Source organism: Scomber scombrus, chromosome 8 (genome assembly GCF_963691925.1).
Source record: "Scomber scombrus chromosome 8, fScoSco1.1, whole genome shotgun sequence".
NCBI classification, from domain to species: domain Eukaryota; kingdom Metazoa; phylum Chordata; class Actinopteri; order Scombriformes; family Scombridae; genus Scomber; species Scomber scombrus.
Window position 1 is genome coordinate 32,803,359 of NC_084977.1, and position 17,103 is coordinate 32,820,461.

The window sequence follows — 17,103 nt, forward strand, 5'->3', positions numbered from 1 at the left end:
ACCGGGGTAAACTCCAACGTACAGGCACCAAGCCGGGGAGCAATAAGTACTGCCACCCCTGCCCGGCGCCTTTCACCAGTGGCAACTCCAGAGTGGAAGAGAGTCCAACCCCTCTCGAGAAGACTGGTTCCGGAGCCCTCGCTATGCGTCGAGGTGAGGCCGACTATATCTAGCCGGAACTTCTCAACCTCGCGCACCAGCTCAGGCTCCTTCCCCACCAGAGAGGTGACATTCCACGTCCCTAGAGCTAGCTTCTGCAGCCAAGGATCGGACCGCCAAGGTCCCCGCTTTCGGCTGCCGCCCAGCTCACATTGCACCCGACCCGTTTGGCCCCTCCTACGGGTGGTTTAAATTAATTAACCAAAACATGTAAAGATACCAGAGTTCACTGAACCACAATAAACAGGTGAGATGTCAAAACAGAAGACTCACACAAAACTAAACACTTTGGTGAGATCGCTTTGTTAAATATTGTTATGGATTGAACTTTTATTCTCAACATTTTTGATAGAACATCTTCTGTGTTGCCTTGTGTTGAGACGTTTTTACTGAAGATCCTCTTGAGTTTTTTGACACTGAAACAATTGCAGCCAAACTGGTCTGTCTGTCAAATCAATCCGATTCAGTACAAACACAGAATGAGTTTTTACTGGCAGACAGACAGAAACACAACATGTTCTCTTATTAATGTTTTCTGATTTGACCAGAGAGCCAAGATGTCAGAGGCGGACCTCCTCAACATTCTGGATGATTTAAGAGACGATGAATTCAAGAACTTCAAGTGGCACCTGAAGCACGAAAAGGTGGGCAACATCAAGCCCATCAAAGTGAACCTGCTGTCAAAGGCAGAGAGGCGGGATGTGGTCGACCTGATGGTGCAGAAATATGAACTTGCTGGAGCTGTGGAGGTTTTGGAGAGCATTTTAAAGAAGATCAGCAGGAATGATCTGGTGAGCGAGTTGTCAACCATCAGCTCAGGAGCAGAAGGTCAGTCACAGGAAGAGATAAACATCACATCCAGACAGCAGATCTGTGAGGAGAAACACTCCAGACACTATTTGGACAGTTACTCATTTTTTGTGCTTCAGGCTCTGTGCTTCAATTAAAAATAAAATAATTGACACTACACTGAAGTCTCAGCTTTAAAATGAGTAAATGTACCTCAACATAGAAAGGACTTTGTGGAATATATAGACCTTTTAACACATTGTGCCTTAATTGCAGGGATTCAAAGTAATGGGGATGATACACATTAAGTCAGACAAAATGATTGTATAATGACGCAATATCTCTTCCACTGATCAACCCGCCTAACCTCGTGATGTAAGTGAATGTAAACACACTGACAGTCCTTCAGATCTATATTTCTCTTCTGTTTTAGTTGATGGTCATCTGAAGAAGGTTTTACATATACATCAGATCTGTTTGACGAGGAGTTGTCAACATGTGACTGAAGGAACTGATGAAGCAGGAAGTGAAACCCTCCTCAACGAGATCTACACTGAGGTCTACATCACAGAGGGAAAGAGTGAAGATGTCAATACTCAACATGAGGTGTGGCAGCTTGAAACAGCTTCCAAGATGGAGACCCTCCAGGAAACTCCCATCAAGTGTCACGACATCTTTAAACCCTTACCCAACCACCAGAAATACATCAGAGTGGTTCTGATGAACGGCGTCGCTGGCGTTGGAAAAACCTTCTCAGTGCAGAAGTTCACTCTGGACTGGGCACAGCGCTCCAAAAACCAAGATATCAGTCTACTGATTCTGCTTTCGTTCAAAGAGCTGAACGTGATCAACGATGAGCAGTACAGTCTGCTCATGCTGATCCATGTTTTCTATCCAACATTACAGAAGCTCACAGCAGAGAAGCTCGCTGTCTGTAAAGTTCTGTTCATCTTTGACGGCCTGGATGAAAGCAGACTTTCACTGGATTTCAACACCAGTGAAGTCGTGACTGATGTCACACAGAAGTCATCAGTCAGCGTGCTGTTGACAAACCTCATCAAGGGGAATTTGCTTCCCTTGGCTCTCATCTGGATAACTTCCAGACCTGCAGCAGCCAATCAGATCCCTCCTTCATGTGTGGACAGGGTAACAGAAGTACGAGGCTTCACTGACATCCAGAAGGAGGAGTACTTCAGGAGGAGATTCAGTGATGAAGAGCAGTCCAGCACAATCATCTCACACATCAAGACATCCAGGAGCCTCCACATCATGTGTCACATCCCAGTCTTTTGCTGGATCACTGCTACAGTTCTGAAGCCAATGTTGACTTCAAACCAGAGAGGAGAGCTGCCAAAGACCCTGACTGACCTGTACTCACACTTCCTGCTGGTTCTTTGCTGGACAAAGAGGAAGAAGAACAAGTATGATGAGGGACGTGAGACGAGTCCACAGGAGCTGACAGAGGTTGACAGGAACGTTTTTCTGAAGCTCGGGAGGCTGGCATATGAGCATCTGGAGAAAGGAAGCTTTGTTTTCTATGAAAAAGACCTGGAGCAGTGTGGTCTTGATGTGATAGAGGTCTCTGTGTCATCAGGAGTTTGTAGAGAAATCCTCAGAAGAGAGAATGGGATCTACCAGAAAAAAGTCTACAGCTTTGTTCATCTGAGCGTTCAGGAGTTTCTGGCTGCAGTCTACATGTACCACTGTTACACCAACAGGAAGACAGAGGTACTGAAGGACTTCCTAGGAGAAGACTACAATGATTCATCTCTGGACGTCTTCCTAATGGGAGCCATGAGGAAATCCTTGAAAAGTAAAAATGGCCACCTGGACCTGTTTGTCCGCTTCCTTCATGGCCTCTCTCTGGAGTCCAACCAGAGTCTCTTAGGAGGCCTGCCTGGTCAGACAGACAACAGTCCAGAAACCATCCAGAGAGTCATCAACAACCTGAAGGAGATGAACACTTGGTCTGTCTCTCCTGACAGAAGCATCAACATCTTCTACTGTCTGATGGAGATGAACGACCGCTCAGTACATCAGGAGATCCAAGAGTTCCTGAAGTCAGAGAACAGATCAGGGAAGGAACTCTCTGAGATCCACTGCTCAGCTCTGGCCTACATGCTGCAGATGTCAGAGGAGGTTCTGGATGAGTTGGACCTGAAGAAGTACAACACATCGAAGGAGGGACGACGGAGACTGATCCCAGCTGTGAGGAACTGCAGAAAGGCTCGGTAAATCCAGATGTGATTAACATTATAAATCAGTGCAGATTATTAGGTTATTCGTTCTTTAACCCTAACTTAATTAATTAAATTCTTACCATTGTTAAAGTAGTGCTCTACTTGTTATCCAGAAAAAAAGATTAGCTGAACCACTGATATTTAACACTGATGATAAAAAACAAATGTTGATCATAAAAGGGAATGTTAAACTCTTTCATCATCAAATGCATGAAGTAAATATAAAGTGTCCTCTTTTATGATAACATATGTTGTAATATATGTGTCATGACAGACTTTGTAACTGTGGACTCTCAGAGATTCACTGTGAAGTTGTGGCCTCAGCTCTGAAGTCCAACCCCCATCTGACAGAACTGGACCTGAGTGAAAACCAGTTGCAAGATTCAGGGGTGAAGCTTTTGTCTGCTGGACTGGAGAATCCAAACTGTAGACTGGAGACTCTGAGGTCAGTTCACTGTAGCTTTGGTAGTGTTTTCCATATATTCCATTCAAGTCTTTCACTAAAATTTCAAATGTTTGGTTCATAACTTTCGGGATTTGTGTAAAAATGACTTCCAAAGTGTAAACATTCCTCCCTGAGCTGCAGTGGAGGGATTGTAACACACAGAGGAAATTTTGTGGTGAATAGTCTGTAATTTTGAGTCCGACAAATCAAGTGGGAGTCTACCAGACTGCCAAAGCCTCATATTCCTTCAGCTGAACCTATGAAGTATAGTTGTGGTAGGAAGAGACCACTTCACAGTCAGTATGGACAGGAGGAATGATTACTACCACCAATAACATGTTTTAATTACACAAATCTGCAAACAAAAAACTACCAAATATAAGAAGAATAGGTCATGTAAAAAAATAATGAACAGGTTTTTAATCCAATGTGTCTGATTTAATATTGATCCTCTAATTACTAATTAATCCATATGTTGGATTCTTTATTCAGATTGAGTCTCTGCAGTTTGTCAGAGACCAGCTGTGTTTCTCTGATCTCAGCGCTGAAGTCCAACTCCTCCCATCTGAGAGAGCTGGATCTGAGTGGAAACAAGCTGCAGGATTCAGGACTGAAGCTACTGTGTGGTTTTCTGGAGAAACCAGACTGTAAACTGGAGACTCTGGGGTCAGTTCACTGACTGCCTGTTTTTAATCTTGATCTTTATGTTTAACAACTGAACCTAATTTATTTACATTTTCTGTTTTCCATATTTAATTCTTAATACTGTATAAAGTTTAATCAGTTATAAAAGATGACTTATTCTTAAAGAAACTTAGAAAATGTGTGATTTAATAAATTTAAAATTAATAATCAATAATCAATAATCATGTATATTGATCCTTTAGAACACACATAAATCAATTTGGGTGATTTTTATGACTCAGTGTTGACATGAATATGTGTCTGAAAGTTGTGGTGATATTTTGGATGATGAAGGCTGACATTATGTGGATTCACAATAACACAATGACAAAGTCACTATGCTCATTTTAAAGAAAAGTTCATTGACAGATCGACACATCTGAATGGATTATTAATGGATTTTAATTTACATAATGTATTCTTTATTCAGATTGAGGCACTGCAGTTTGTCAGAGATCAGCTGTGCTTCTCTGGTCTCAGCTCTGAAGTCCAACCCCTCCCATCTGAGAAAGCTGGATCTGAGAAGAAACAAGATACAGGATTCGGGAATGAAGCTGTTGTGTAATTTTCTGAAGAGTCGAGACTGTAGACTGGAGAAGCTGAGGTTGTTTGTTTGTTTGTTTGTTTTTTGGGGGGGGTGGGTTGTTTTTGTTTTTACTTATAATGTTGATTATTATGCTATTCCACACTAAGTAGGTAAATGGGAAAGTCTGTTTTATTCTTCAGTGGTTTAGTTCATTGACTGTGTCAGAGCAATGTTGAGCTGCACATTTAAAACCCTCATAAGATGAGAAAAATCTACACTGGATATATTTCTACTTTAGATTTAACCTTCACTTTAAATTTCATTCTTTAACTTTAAACCTAGAAACTCAATCAGAGAGCAGTATTTACTTGTTCCACTACTTTAATGAAGCTGTGCAGTGTTTTCTACTAACTGAAATATTTAAACACAAGATGCTGTGATCATGTAAATATTGTAGATATGTTCAACATCATTTTCCTCTTGTTTTCCCAAATCCATCCTGACATATTTGGTATCTTTGCAAACGTTAGGATGTTTCCATTTTCTACACTTACATTCTAATCTGATCTCAAACATGACCTTTGACCTCTAAAAAATGATATAATTTATTCATCCAGGTTCAATAACTGCAGTTTGACCGAGATCAGCTGTGCTTCTCTGGCCTCAGCTCTGAAGTCCAACCCCTCCCATCTGAGATCGCTGGATCTGAGACTCAACAACCTGCAGGATTCAGACGTGAAGCAGCTGTTTGATCTTCAGGCGAGTTCAGGCTGCAGACTGGAGACTCTGAGGTCAGTAGAGAGTTGGAGTCAGCTTGTGCTGGTTTCAGCAGTTTAGTAATAAACACAGTCAGTATCAAAGAAAATATCCAGTATTTCCTGGTGAAGCTCCAACCTTCTCAGTGCTGCTTTCCTCAGTGAAGCTGTGAGAGGAGAATGGTGACAGGCTTCAGGATTGGACAGAAAGACAGAGAGAGAGAGAGAACAGTCAGCCAATCAGATGAGCCAGAAGCTTGTTGCGATCATGTGTTTGAGTTGATGTGAAGACGACTGTTGTTGTTATGTTGATGTCTGCAGGAAATAAAGGTGGATTACAGCTGACAACCTTACAAGATGTATAAAGACAGTGGTCCTCATCATCAAACTGTCACACCATCAAATCTGATCTCAAAGTGTTTGTTCTCTCATTTCAACACTAAACTATTGATTACTTCATCTTTGTCAGAGCTCTAAGATCAGTCTGACTGCAGCCTGCAAATCACTGGCTCTGATTTCACACAAGCATCATTACGTTTAGTAACCATGTGGTCTTTATACAGACCAGAATATCTGCTGAAGTCCAGGAATCACAGCAGCTGTTTAGCTGAGAGCTCTGAGTGATTGTCATGTGATGATTTAACAGCAGGAAACATTTTCAAAACCCACAGAGACTCTGTAGCTTTAAACTTTGATAAGAGTTGACATGTATCAGCAGTAAATCCATCAGTAAACTGATGAGTGAATGTCTCTGTTTCTGCAGTAATGATGTGTAGGGATGGGAATCGGGAACCGGTTCCAGATTAGAACCGTCTCCAATTGTCCAGTCCATTGGGATTGTATGCGTTCAAGCTTATCAATTCCTCTCATCAGTGCTCAGGTGTTTGGTGTTGATGGAACGGAAAAGGTGGAACTCATCTGTGAGGGCAGTGCAGCCTCCAGACTGTCTACAGCGTGACACACTTCAGTGTTATCTTCAGCTATCTTGTAGTTCACCTTCAAAAACGGCAGCAGTTGCAAAAATGTCTTGAATTAATGACAAAATAATTACTTTTGTGAGATGACTGTTCAATCAATTAATCAATCTTTATTTATGTAGCACCAAATCTAAAGAAAAGTCATCTCAAGACACTTTTCACATAGAGCAGGTCTAGACCGTACTATTTAATTTCATTCAAAGAGACCCAACATTCCCACATGAGCAGCACTTGATGACAGCAGCAAAGAAAAACTCCCCTTTAACAGGAAGAAAGCACAACCGGGCTCTAGGTGGGAGACCATCTGCCTCGACCAGTTGGGGTTGAGGGAGAGAGAGAGAGAGAGAGAGAGAGAGAGAGAGAGAGAGAGAGAGAGAGAGAGAGAGAGAGAGAGAGAGAGAGAGAGAGAGAGAGAGAGAGAGAGAGAGAGAGAGAGAGAGACATAGTAACAAACAACACTGAAAATAACAGGAGCATGAATTATGTGTGCTGCATCACTGACTGACAGCTGATGAAGTGATTCTCACTAAACACTCATTTATCTCCTCTGTTCTTTCTTCTTCTCTCATCAGATGGAAGTGGTGGCAGTGATCTCTGTCAGAGTGAGAGTGAACATCCAGGAGTGTTGAGAGAGGATCAGCTGGATCCTAATGATCCATCTGGATTTTGTCGTCTTCACTTAAGTCTCTGAACTGACTACAAACTGAACAGTCATCTCTGGATTTAGCTGAAATATTAAACACCCAGCAATAGTAAATTAGAGGTCCCAGGACATAAGGTTGTTAAGAAGTCAGAGTATTCCTTTCGGAAGGCATACTGTTATTCAGCTTGGGTGGTCGATAAATAGTGGCGAGGATGGTAGGAGTTGGACCCTTGATTTGCAGAGCAATGGACTCAAATGAAGGCTACACAGGCACCGTAATAGAGGACACTTTCCACTTTTCACTGTATAGTATCACCAAGCCACCACTGGGTTGTGATGTGTAGACAAACCCAGGAGGAATAGTTTGATTAAGGTGTGAAAAGTCATTAGGCTGCTGCTACGTCTCAGTCAAGCATAAGAAATCAAACTTATGGTCATTCAGTAGATCATAGAGCAAAGGTCCCTTGTTGGTCAGCGAGCGGATGTTAAATAACCCAAAGGTTAGATTGCTGATGTGAGGTTTGGTGTTAGTTCACCTGGCCTCTCCATGAAGAACATCTTCTCTCCCACTGTCCTATTCCTCTTTCGGCTACACCCCGAGTTAACTTCTGCTCTCTACATGCAGGTAAAAACAGTGTTACAATATAAACAGACATTGTTCAGCTGCATCCTCCTCTCTCAAATATCAGGCATTAACTCTGCTGTTAAATAATAGTTTATTGTCATTTTTACCGTACATTTCTGAAAGGCATAATGAAATAATGCAAATTGCAAGGTGATTAAACTTAAGTACACATACATCACAGTTAAACACGATACAACAATAGAACAAATGAATATGACAGTTCAACACAGTCCCGGAGTTTTAAAGTGCAGATGCAAATTATGAGTCTGTTGTTGGTACAGCTGATCAGAGAAGTTGAGCTACTGTTCAACCACAGAAGCCTCACTGTGCTGTGACCTATTTCAGCCACTAAATGGAGACAGAATGACTGATCTGCAGAAAAAAATATTTATTTTAAGACTTTTAAAACCTCAAACTGAAAGAAACAGATTGAGGGTTTTTTTTTTACACACCACAAGCAACATCCACCAACACATAACAGTGTGGAGCTGAAATGATCAGTTGACTAATCAATTAGTCGATGGACAGGAAATTATTTTGATATTTGATCAATAGATTTAAGACATTTTCAATCAAAAAAGCTAAACATTACCTAGTTAGTGCTTGTATTGTTATTATTGTTCAATGTTCTGCTCTTGTCTGGTTTCTATTATTGTACTCTCACTCCACAGCAAGTTTCTGGGTTGCAATGAGCAATGTTCTCCTTGTGCCTGCGTTGGTTCTCTCCTGATACTCCAGCTTCCTGCCACAAACCAAAAACATGCACGTTTGGTTTATTGATTACTCTAAATTGCCCCTAAGTTCAATTAATTTTATTCATATAGTGTCAAATCACACCAAAGGTTGTTGCAAGGCACTTTTCACCGAGAGCAGGTCTAGACTGTACTCTATACTTTTTTTTTAAAGAGACCCGACATTCCCCGATGAGCAGCAGTTGGCGACAGCAGCAAGGAAAACCTCCCCTTTAACGATTGTCTCCATACTATATGTCAGCCCTGTGATTGACTGGTTACCAGGTGTACCCCGCCTCTCGCCCAATGTCAGCCGAGATTGGCTCCACCCTCCCGTGACCCTCTATAATATAAGTGGTATAGAAAATGGATCAATAATGAACATAGTCATTAGCTACAACTCTATGTCAGAGCTCCTGCTGCAGTTTCAACCTCACAGCATTTTTATTTTCTTATTTTCTATACAAGCTGTAAGTAATATGTGACAGCTGGTTATTGAATACAGGTACTTTTGTTCCAGGATTTTTCAGGTCCTGTTTCAGCAGGGACTCCCAATGAATTGTATAACATCTGTCATGTATGTTGGACTGAACAGAGCAGAATATGAAATGTTGTTCATGCACACTAACACCCCCCCCCCTCACAAAAGACACAAAACTTGTTCCCACACAGACTTTAAGTTTAGATGTGTGCAACATACTTTTATTTTCATCTGATCACACACACGTACGCACGCACACACACACATTCCTGGAAACGCTGGAAACATACCCTAAACCTAACCATAACCACAACCACTCACCCAAAAAATATTTTGGGTTTGTTGTTTTTGGCGGTCAAATTGAGGACAAACTGTCCCCAATTAAGTGTTCTTTATTCTTTATTCTGAAATGTGTCCCTATAAGAAGACACATGCAAAATTTTACGAAAATAAAGTTTTTGGAATTAAAGCTCATATATTAAAGACTTTTCTCCTTTATTCACAGGAAAGTATTTGTCAATTTTGCTGTAAAAGTAATTTGCCCTCTTACAGAAAATCTATAGAATGTATAAATTGATGAAACGTATATATTCACTTTAATATTAGACAATACAAATCGAGAATTTACTTAGAATAAATATTACTGTGTGAATGTCATCAGGGCTTTCCTGAAAAAGAGCTGCTGCTGAGTGAAATAAAATAAATACATAAATAAACCTGAATAAATAAAGGGTTAAAATGTCTCACTAAGACATCTCACACCTGGTTTGTGTAGGTGAAATAAGTCTCGTGTCTATTAGGAAAGAAGAAAAAGAGGTGCATGATACATGGTGACCCCGATTTGAAGACATGATTGTGACAAAGGTGAACTCAATGCAAAGACAGGAAGCTGTAAGGCAGACATGACACCATATATGGAACTGATACAGACAATGAGGTGTCACTGTATGCAAGGTGCTTGCAACTGTCACCAGTTGTTGTGGTTGGTGGTTGGAGACTGAAAGTATAAAATGTCTGTGTGAGCAGGTAAATGCGCTGCAGAGATCAGAGGTCTTTATGCACATGCTTATGAAGATTCATTAAAGGGAGCAGGACTGCAGAAGAATACTCTGTCTGGTATTTAATTACTTTTCTAACTTAATTAGACAGGCTGATGTTTCAGTTGCAATTAAAACTGCTAATGTTTGTATTACTGTTACTGCTTCTGCTAATGTTAATTATTTATCTCTACAGTTAATATTACTATTCAGGCTGTTAATATTCTTATTGAAATGTGGATCTTTTCATACCTGTACTCTGCAGTGTTTAGTATTTTACAGTGAATGAATGTGAACACCTGTTTGAGAAACTATTTTCAAAATGTTTGCTGATATTTCTTTAATCGACATTCTGGACATAGTAATATAAAGTTGAGTGTGTGAACAGGTGAAGAACAGCCAAAGAGTGCAAAATGCAGTTCAGGTTCAGTTATCTGAAAGGTGCCATGATGACAAAGGAGATGATTTATATAATAATAATAATAATAATAATAATAATAATAATAATAATAATAATAATAATAATGTATTATATTTAAAGGCGCCTTACAAGGCACATAAAACACGACAACAGCACATCAAACAATAAAAATCAGGTAACGTTTAGTGCAAACATAAAGAATAAATATGAATGTGACTATAAAGTGCATCAGTACGACAAATAAACAAGAACGTGATGCATAGTTAGTTTGAGACAGAGTATGCAGCTCTGAATAGGTGCGTTTTCAAGCGGGATTTAAAGGTGGAAACAGAGTCAGAAGTGCAAATGTCTGGTGGGAAAGAGTCCCAGATGTTTCTTTGAGTTGAGAAGAAACTTTTCTTTCTTTTTTTTGTGTGAATGAAAACCATGTGCACTTATATATTATGGTTATGGTAACTTTACTGTAGTCGAGGGCAATTTTAAGTCTGCCTTTCCTCGTACCTTATACTTTTAGTCCAATTTGTTTCTTTGCTGAATATTTTACTTTCTACTGCATTAAATGTATCTGACAGCTAGAGTAACTGCTGATTTAGTAGATTAAGATTTTCCCTATTAACTCATAAAGTAGTCCAAATTATGTCCATATGACCAGCTACATGTTAATGTATCAGCCGTAATATAATATTAACATAATATAAAAATAATATAACTGACATGATAAGTAGTTTTGCATTACTTTAAGTATGTTTTGCTGATAATATTTTAAGATTTTGTATGTAAGACCATTATTTGTACTGGAGTATTTTAAATAGTTGCTTTGACTTTGATAAAAGGTCCTAAATACTTCCTCCTCATTTTGTTAAAGACTTTTTATTGATAATAATTAGCATTAATCACGTTAATTTGGTTAATCAGGTTTAATATAACATTTTTATTCTCAACATTTAAGCCAGAAAAAATCCCAATTTTAACAGGTGCATTTTGGATAGAACAGCTTCTGAGTTGCCTTGTGTTGAGATGTTTTTACTGAAGATCCTCTTGAGTTTTTCTGACGCTGAAACAACTGCAGCCAAACTGGTCTGTCTGTCAAATCAATCACATGCAATACAAACACAGAATGAGTTTCTACTGGCAGACGGACAGAAACACAACATGTTCTCTTATTAATGTTTTCTGATTTGACCAGGGAGCCAAGATGTCAGAGGCGGACCTCCTCAACATTCTGGATGATTTAAGAGACGATGAATTCAGGAACTTCAAGTGGTACTTGCGTGAAAAGGTGGGCAACATCAAGCCCATCAAAGTGAACCTGCTGTCAAAAGCAGAGAGGCGGGATGTGGTCGACCTGATGGTGCAGAAATATGAACTTGCTGGAGCTGTGGAGGTTTTGGAGAGTATTTTAAAGAGGATCAGCAGGAATGATCTGGTGAGCGAGTTGTCAACCATCAGCTCAGGAGCAGAAGGTCAGTCACAGGAAGAGATAAACATCACATCACATCCAGACAGCAGATTTGTGAGGAGAAACAGTCCAGACAATGAGTATTGGGGACAGCTACTCATTTTTGTTCTTCAGGCTCTGTGCTTCAATTCAAAAATATTGAAATAAAATAATTGACATTACATTTATTAAATAATTGACAGTAGGTTTACGTAAATATTGAAAGTAGTGTGTGATGATATAGCCCTTTTAACAGCACCTAAATTGCAGGGGTTCAAAATTAATTGGGATAACACACATGAAGTCAGACTAAATGATCGTATAATGATGCAGACGTAACTACGCACACCCATGCTCACAGTAAATATGGCGATATCTCTTCCACTGAATGAAAGGAGAAATCATTACAGAGCAATTCATCCTTGAATTTAGAATCCAACTAAAACTGATATTAACATAAAGTATTCTTTAGAAGTCTAAATAAGTTGGTTTCTACCACTTAACATTTTACAGTTTCTTGAATTCAGACACATTCATATTGTGAGGAGTTGTTCTGGCTCCGACACAGAGCAAAACAGAACAAAAAGTCAGGACTAACATGTCTTCTATCACTAATACTGATCAAATAAGCAAAGCATGCTCTGAGAATAAGGTCAATGTAGAGGAGGAATCTGATCAGATTTGTTGCTTGTACACAGATTTACAGTATAACCCGCTAACCTGGTTATGTCAGTGCATATAAACACACTAATAGTTGTTCAGGTCTACATTTTTCTTCTCTTTCAGCAGTTGTAGGTCTGCAGAACATTTTAGATAAACATAAGATGTGTCTGATGAAGAGTGGTAAACCAACCAAAAGAACCCTCCCCAACGATATCCACAATGAGGTCCACATCACAGAGGGACAGAGTAAAGAGGTTAATACCCAACATGAGGTGAGGCAGCTTGAAACAGCTTCCAAGATGAAGACCCTCCATGACGCTCCAATCAAGTGTCAGGACATCTTTAAAGTCTTACCTGACCAACAGAAACACATCAGAGGGGTTCTGATGAACGGCGTCGCTGGCGTTGGAAAAACCTTCTCAGTGCTGAAGTTCACTCTGGACTGGGCACAGCGCTCCAACAACCAAGATATCAGTCTGTTGATTCTGTTCTCGTTCAGGGTGCTGAATTTGGTCAAAGATGAGCAGTACAGTCTGCTCATGCTGATCCATGTTTTCTATCCAACATTACAGAAGCTCACAGCAGAGAAGCTCGCTGTCTGTAAAGTTCTGTTCATCTTTGACGGCCTGGATGAAAGCAGACTTTCACTGGATTTCAACACGAGTGAGGTCGTGTCTGATGTCAGACAGAAGTCATCAGTCAGCGTGCTGTTGACAAACCTCATCAAGGGGAAGCTGCTTCCCTCGGCTCTCGTCTGGATGACTTCCCGACCTGCAGCAGCCAATCAGATCCCTCCTTCATGTGTGGACAGGGTAACAGAAGTACGAGGCTTTACTGATGCCCAGAAGGAGGAGTACTTCAGGAGGAGATTCAGTGATGAAGAGCAGTCCAGCAGTATCATCTCACACATTAAGACATCCAGGAGCCTGCACATCATGTGTACCATCCCAGTCTTCTGCTGGATCACTGCTACAGTTCTGGAGGAAATGTTGACTTCAGACCAGAGAGGGGAGCTGCCCAAGACCCTGACTGACCTGTACTCACACTTCCTGCTGGTTCAGACAAAGAGGAAGAAGTATGATGCACACAAGACAAAGAGGAAGAAGAACAAGTCTGATGCACACAAGACAAAGAAGAAGAAGAACAAGTGTGATGAAGGACATGAGACGAGTCCACAGGAGCTGACGGAGGCTGACAGGAACCTTCTTCTGAAGCTGGGGAGGCTGGCATATGAGCATCTGGAGAAAGGAAGCATTGTGTTCTACCAAGAAGACCTGGAGCAGTGTGGTATTGATGTCACAGAGGCCTCTGTGTTATCAGGAGTTTGTACAGAGATCTTCAAAACAGAGAGTGTGAGCTTCCAGAAAACAGTCTACAGCTTTGTTCATCTGAGCGTTCAGGAGTTTCTGGCTGCAGTTTACATGTACAACTGTTACACCAGCAAGAAGACAGAGGTACTGAAGGACTTCCTAGGAGGATACTACCATAACTCATTTCTGGAGTATTTTCTAATGGAAGTCATGGATAAATCCTTCAAAAGTAAAAATGGCCACCTGGACCTGTTTATTCGCTTCCTTCATGGCCTCTCTCTGGAGTCCAACCAGAGTCTCTTAGGAGGCCTGCTGGGTCAGACAGACAACGGTCCAGAAACCATCCAGAGCATCATCGACAACCTGAAGGAGATGGACAGTGACAAGTATTACTATTATCATAATGGTAGTGACTGTATCCCTCCTGACAGAAGCATCAACATCTTCCAGTGTCTGATGGAGATGAACGACCACTCAGTACATCAGGAGATCCAAGAGTTCCTGAAGTCAGAGAACAGATCAGAGAAGAAACTCTCTGAGATCCACTGCTCAGCTCTGGCCTACATGCTGCAGATGTCAGAGGAGGTTCTGGATGAGTTGGACCTGGAGAAGTACAAAACATCAGACGAGGGACGACTGAGACTGATCCCAGCTGTGAGGAACTGCAGAAAGGCTCGGTAAGTCCAGATGTGATTAACATTATAAATCAGTGCAGATTAGTAGATTAGTTCTTCAAATATAGATCATATAAAATTCTTAACATTGTTAAAATAGTACTCTACTACTAATAATATTAGTTATATTTAGTCAGATGTTCTTATTTCAAATGTTGTGTGTGTAAATAATATTGATTATGCAGTCATCTGTCTCCAAGACTAATGGCGCTTTTCCACTATACATTTCTAGCTGGACTCGACCCGGCTCAGTTTGGTACCAGGAACCTTTTCCATTACTATAGTTCCTCCTCAGCGTGAGCGGGGTCGTCATAGCAACGCTGCATTAAACTGCTGTGACTTCGTTGTATACGCGACAGAAAACACATAAACAACGTAGGACATGGAGGTGATGGTGTACTTGCTGCTGTATGAGGCTTTCTGTCTCACACAAAGCAAGAGAAGAGAAACTAATCGCTGTAACGCTGTTGTTGGTATTTCATAAATGCTGGGTTTGATTCTTGTGTGGGACGGCTCATGACTCTTCCAGCGACTCTCTGACCAATCAGTGGCCGGCAGTCTGTTGACGTCACATTTAGTATCGTCTTGGCTCGCTTGGAACCTCGGCAGAGCAGATACAAAAAAAGTACCAAGTACTATCCCCGATGGAAACGCAAAAAAACCCGAGTCGAGTCGAGTCGAGCCGAGTAGTGCTAGAACTGTATAGTGGAAAAGTGCCATAAATATTTATTTGTAGAGACTGACATGGGATCAGATCACAAAGACAGACTGTGCATATTATGGAAACTTCAATGTAACATTTTCTGTCCTAAGCAAAACAAAGTTTAAAAGTCTGCAGGTATGAGAGAGAGTGATGAGAATTATTGCTTCATCCAAGCACAGTCAGACACCATCAGCTAAGCTATGAGTGTTCTGGTAGCTTACTGGTTAGCCTACTGATTAAGACGCATCCCATATAACTGCAATGTCAGCAGTGGAGCCTTATGCATTTCATTCTCTGTCTCTCTCTCATCTTGTTTAATGTTTATCTCAAATGTCTATTTACATTAATGGAATTTTTTTTTCTTAAATAGAAGATTAGCTGAACCACTGAGAGTGATCACTGATGATAAAGAGCAAATATTGATAAAATTAGGAAAATCATTCATCATCAAATGAAGTAAACATAAATTGTCCTCTTTTATGATAACATATGTCCTAATATATGTGTCATGACAGACTTTGTAACAGTGGACTCTCAGAGATTCACTATGAAGATGTGGCCTCAGCCCTGAAGTCCAACCCTCATCTGACAGATCTGGACCTGAGTAAAAACCAGCTGCAGGATTCAGGGGTGAAGCTTTTGTCTGCTGGACTGGCGAGTCCAAACTGTCGACTGGAGACTCTGAGGTCAGTTACATATATATATATATATATATATATATATATATATATATATATATATACGTATGTTTTTTTTCTTTTCTGGAATTCAAAATCCAGAGTCTTGTTCTGTGTAAAAGCTAATATAAGGCTTCAGCAGTCTGACTTGAACGTGTCAAGTAAGTATCTATGTGCTTCTTCACGTCTTCAGTGTTTCCCTGCTGAATTGTAATGGAGGGATCGAACCTGAAAGAGGGACTAAAGAGTTTATAACTTTGACTCAGACAAATCAAAGTCTACCAAACTGTCAAAGCCTCATATTATCTTAAGCCAAACGTATTAAGTCATTTCGTATAATGTAGCCATGGTAGGAAGAGACCACTTTACAGTCAGTATGGACAGGAGGAATGATTACTGCCACCAATAACATGTTTTAATTACACAAATCTACAAACAAAAAACTACCAAATACTGTAAAAAAAAAAAGGTCATATAATAAATAATGAACAGGTTTTTAGTCCAACCTGTCTGTGATTATATATATAATCAATATATATTGATTCTCTAATTACGGACGTGACAGAGTTCAGCAGCATTTTATGACATGCTGACATGAATATGTGTCTGAATGTTGTGCTGATATTTGGATGATGGCTGTAGAAGGCTGAGATTATGATGATCAACAACAACACAATGACAAAGTCACTCTGCTCATTTTAGAGAAAAGCTCATTGATGAGGACATAGTAAAGTTGAACTACACATTTAAAACCTAGACACATCTGATTGGATTATAAATGGATTTTAATATACATAATTTATTCTTTATTCAGATTGATTGGCTGCAGTTTGTCAGAGATCAGCTGTGCTTCTCTGGTCTCAGCTCTGAAGTCCAACCCCTCCCATCTGAGAGAGCTGAATCTGAGTAACAACAACCTGAAGGATTCAGACGTGAAGCAGCTGAGTGATTTTCTGAAGAATCCAGACTGCAGACTGGAGGCTCTGAGGTCAGACACCTTCTTTTTACTTCTTTAGTGAGATTAATATGATGTGACAGTTGTGGTGACACTAACTTGTCACATTTAACCAACATTCGGTTCAGCTGTTTGGAGTTTCCATTTTCTAAACTTATACATTTAAACCT

At 40.3% G+C, this 17,103-nt stretch overlaps 1 protein-coding gene across 1 annotated transcript in view; it reads left to right on the forward strand.

Moving 5' to 3' along the window:
- Positions 1 to 716: 716 nt before the first annotated feature.
- LOC133985304 (NACHT, LRR and PYD domains-containing protein 12-like) overlaps positions 717 to 17,103 on the forward strand; it is a gene marked incomplete at its 3' end in the record, with an annotated part of 31,306 nt that continues 14,919 nt past the window's right edge. The window contains exons 1-14 of the mRNA XM_062424898.1: positions 717 to 987; positions 1,382 to 2,383; positions 2,525 to 3,179; positions 3,463 to 3,633; positions 4,126 to 4,299; positions 4,748 to 4,921; positions 5,461 to 5,634; positions 8,750 to 8,882; positions 11,700 to 11,976; positions 12,738 to 13,188; positions 13,300 to 13,694; positions 13,776 to 14,601; positions 15,817 to 15,987; positions 16,793 to 16,966. Of these exons, the coding sequence (XP_062280882.1) occupies positions 717 to 987; positions 1,382 to 2,383; positions 2,525 to 3,179; positions 3,463 to 3,633; positions 4,126 to 4,299; positions 4,748 to 4,921; positions 5,461 to 5,634; positions 8,750 to 8,882; positions 11,700 to 11,976; positions 12,738 to 13,188; positions 13,300 to 13,694; positions 13,776 to 14,601; positions 15,817 to 15,987; positions 16,793 to 16,966 (5,048 nt within the window). The remainder of the gene's footprint in view (positions 988 to 1,381; positions 2,384 to 2,524; positions 3,180 to 3,462; positions 3,634 to 4,125; positions 4,300 to 4,747; positions 4,922 to 5,460; positions 5,635 to 8,749; positions 8,883 to 11,699; positions 11,977 to 12,737; positions 13,189 to 13,299; positions 13,695 to 13,775; positions 14,602 to 15,816; positions 15,988 to 16,792; positions 16,967 to 17,103) is intronic.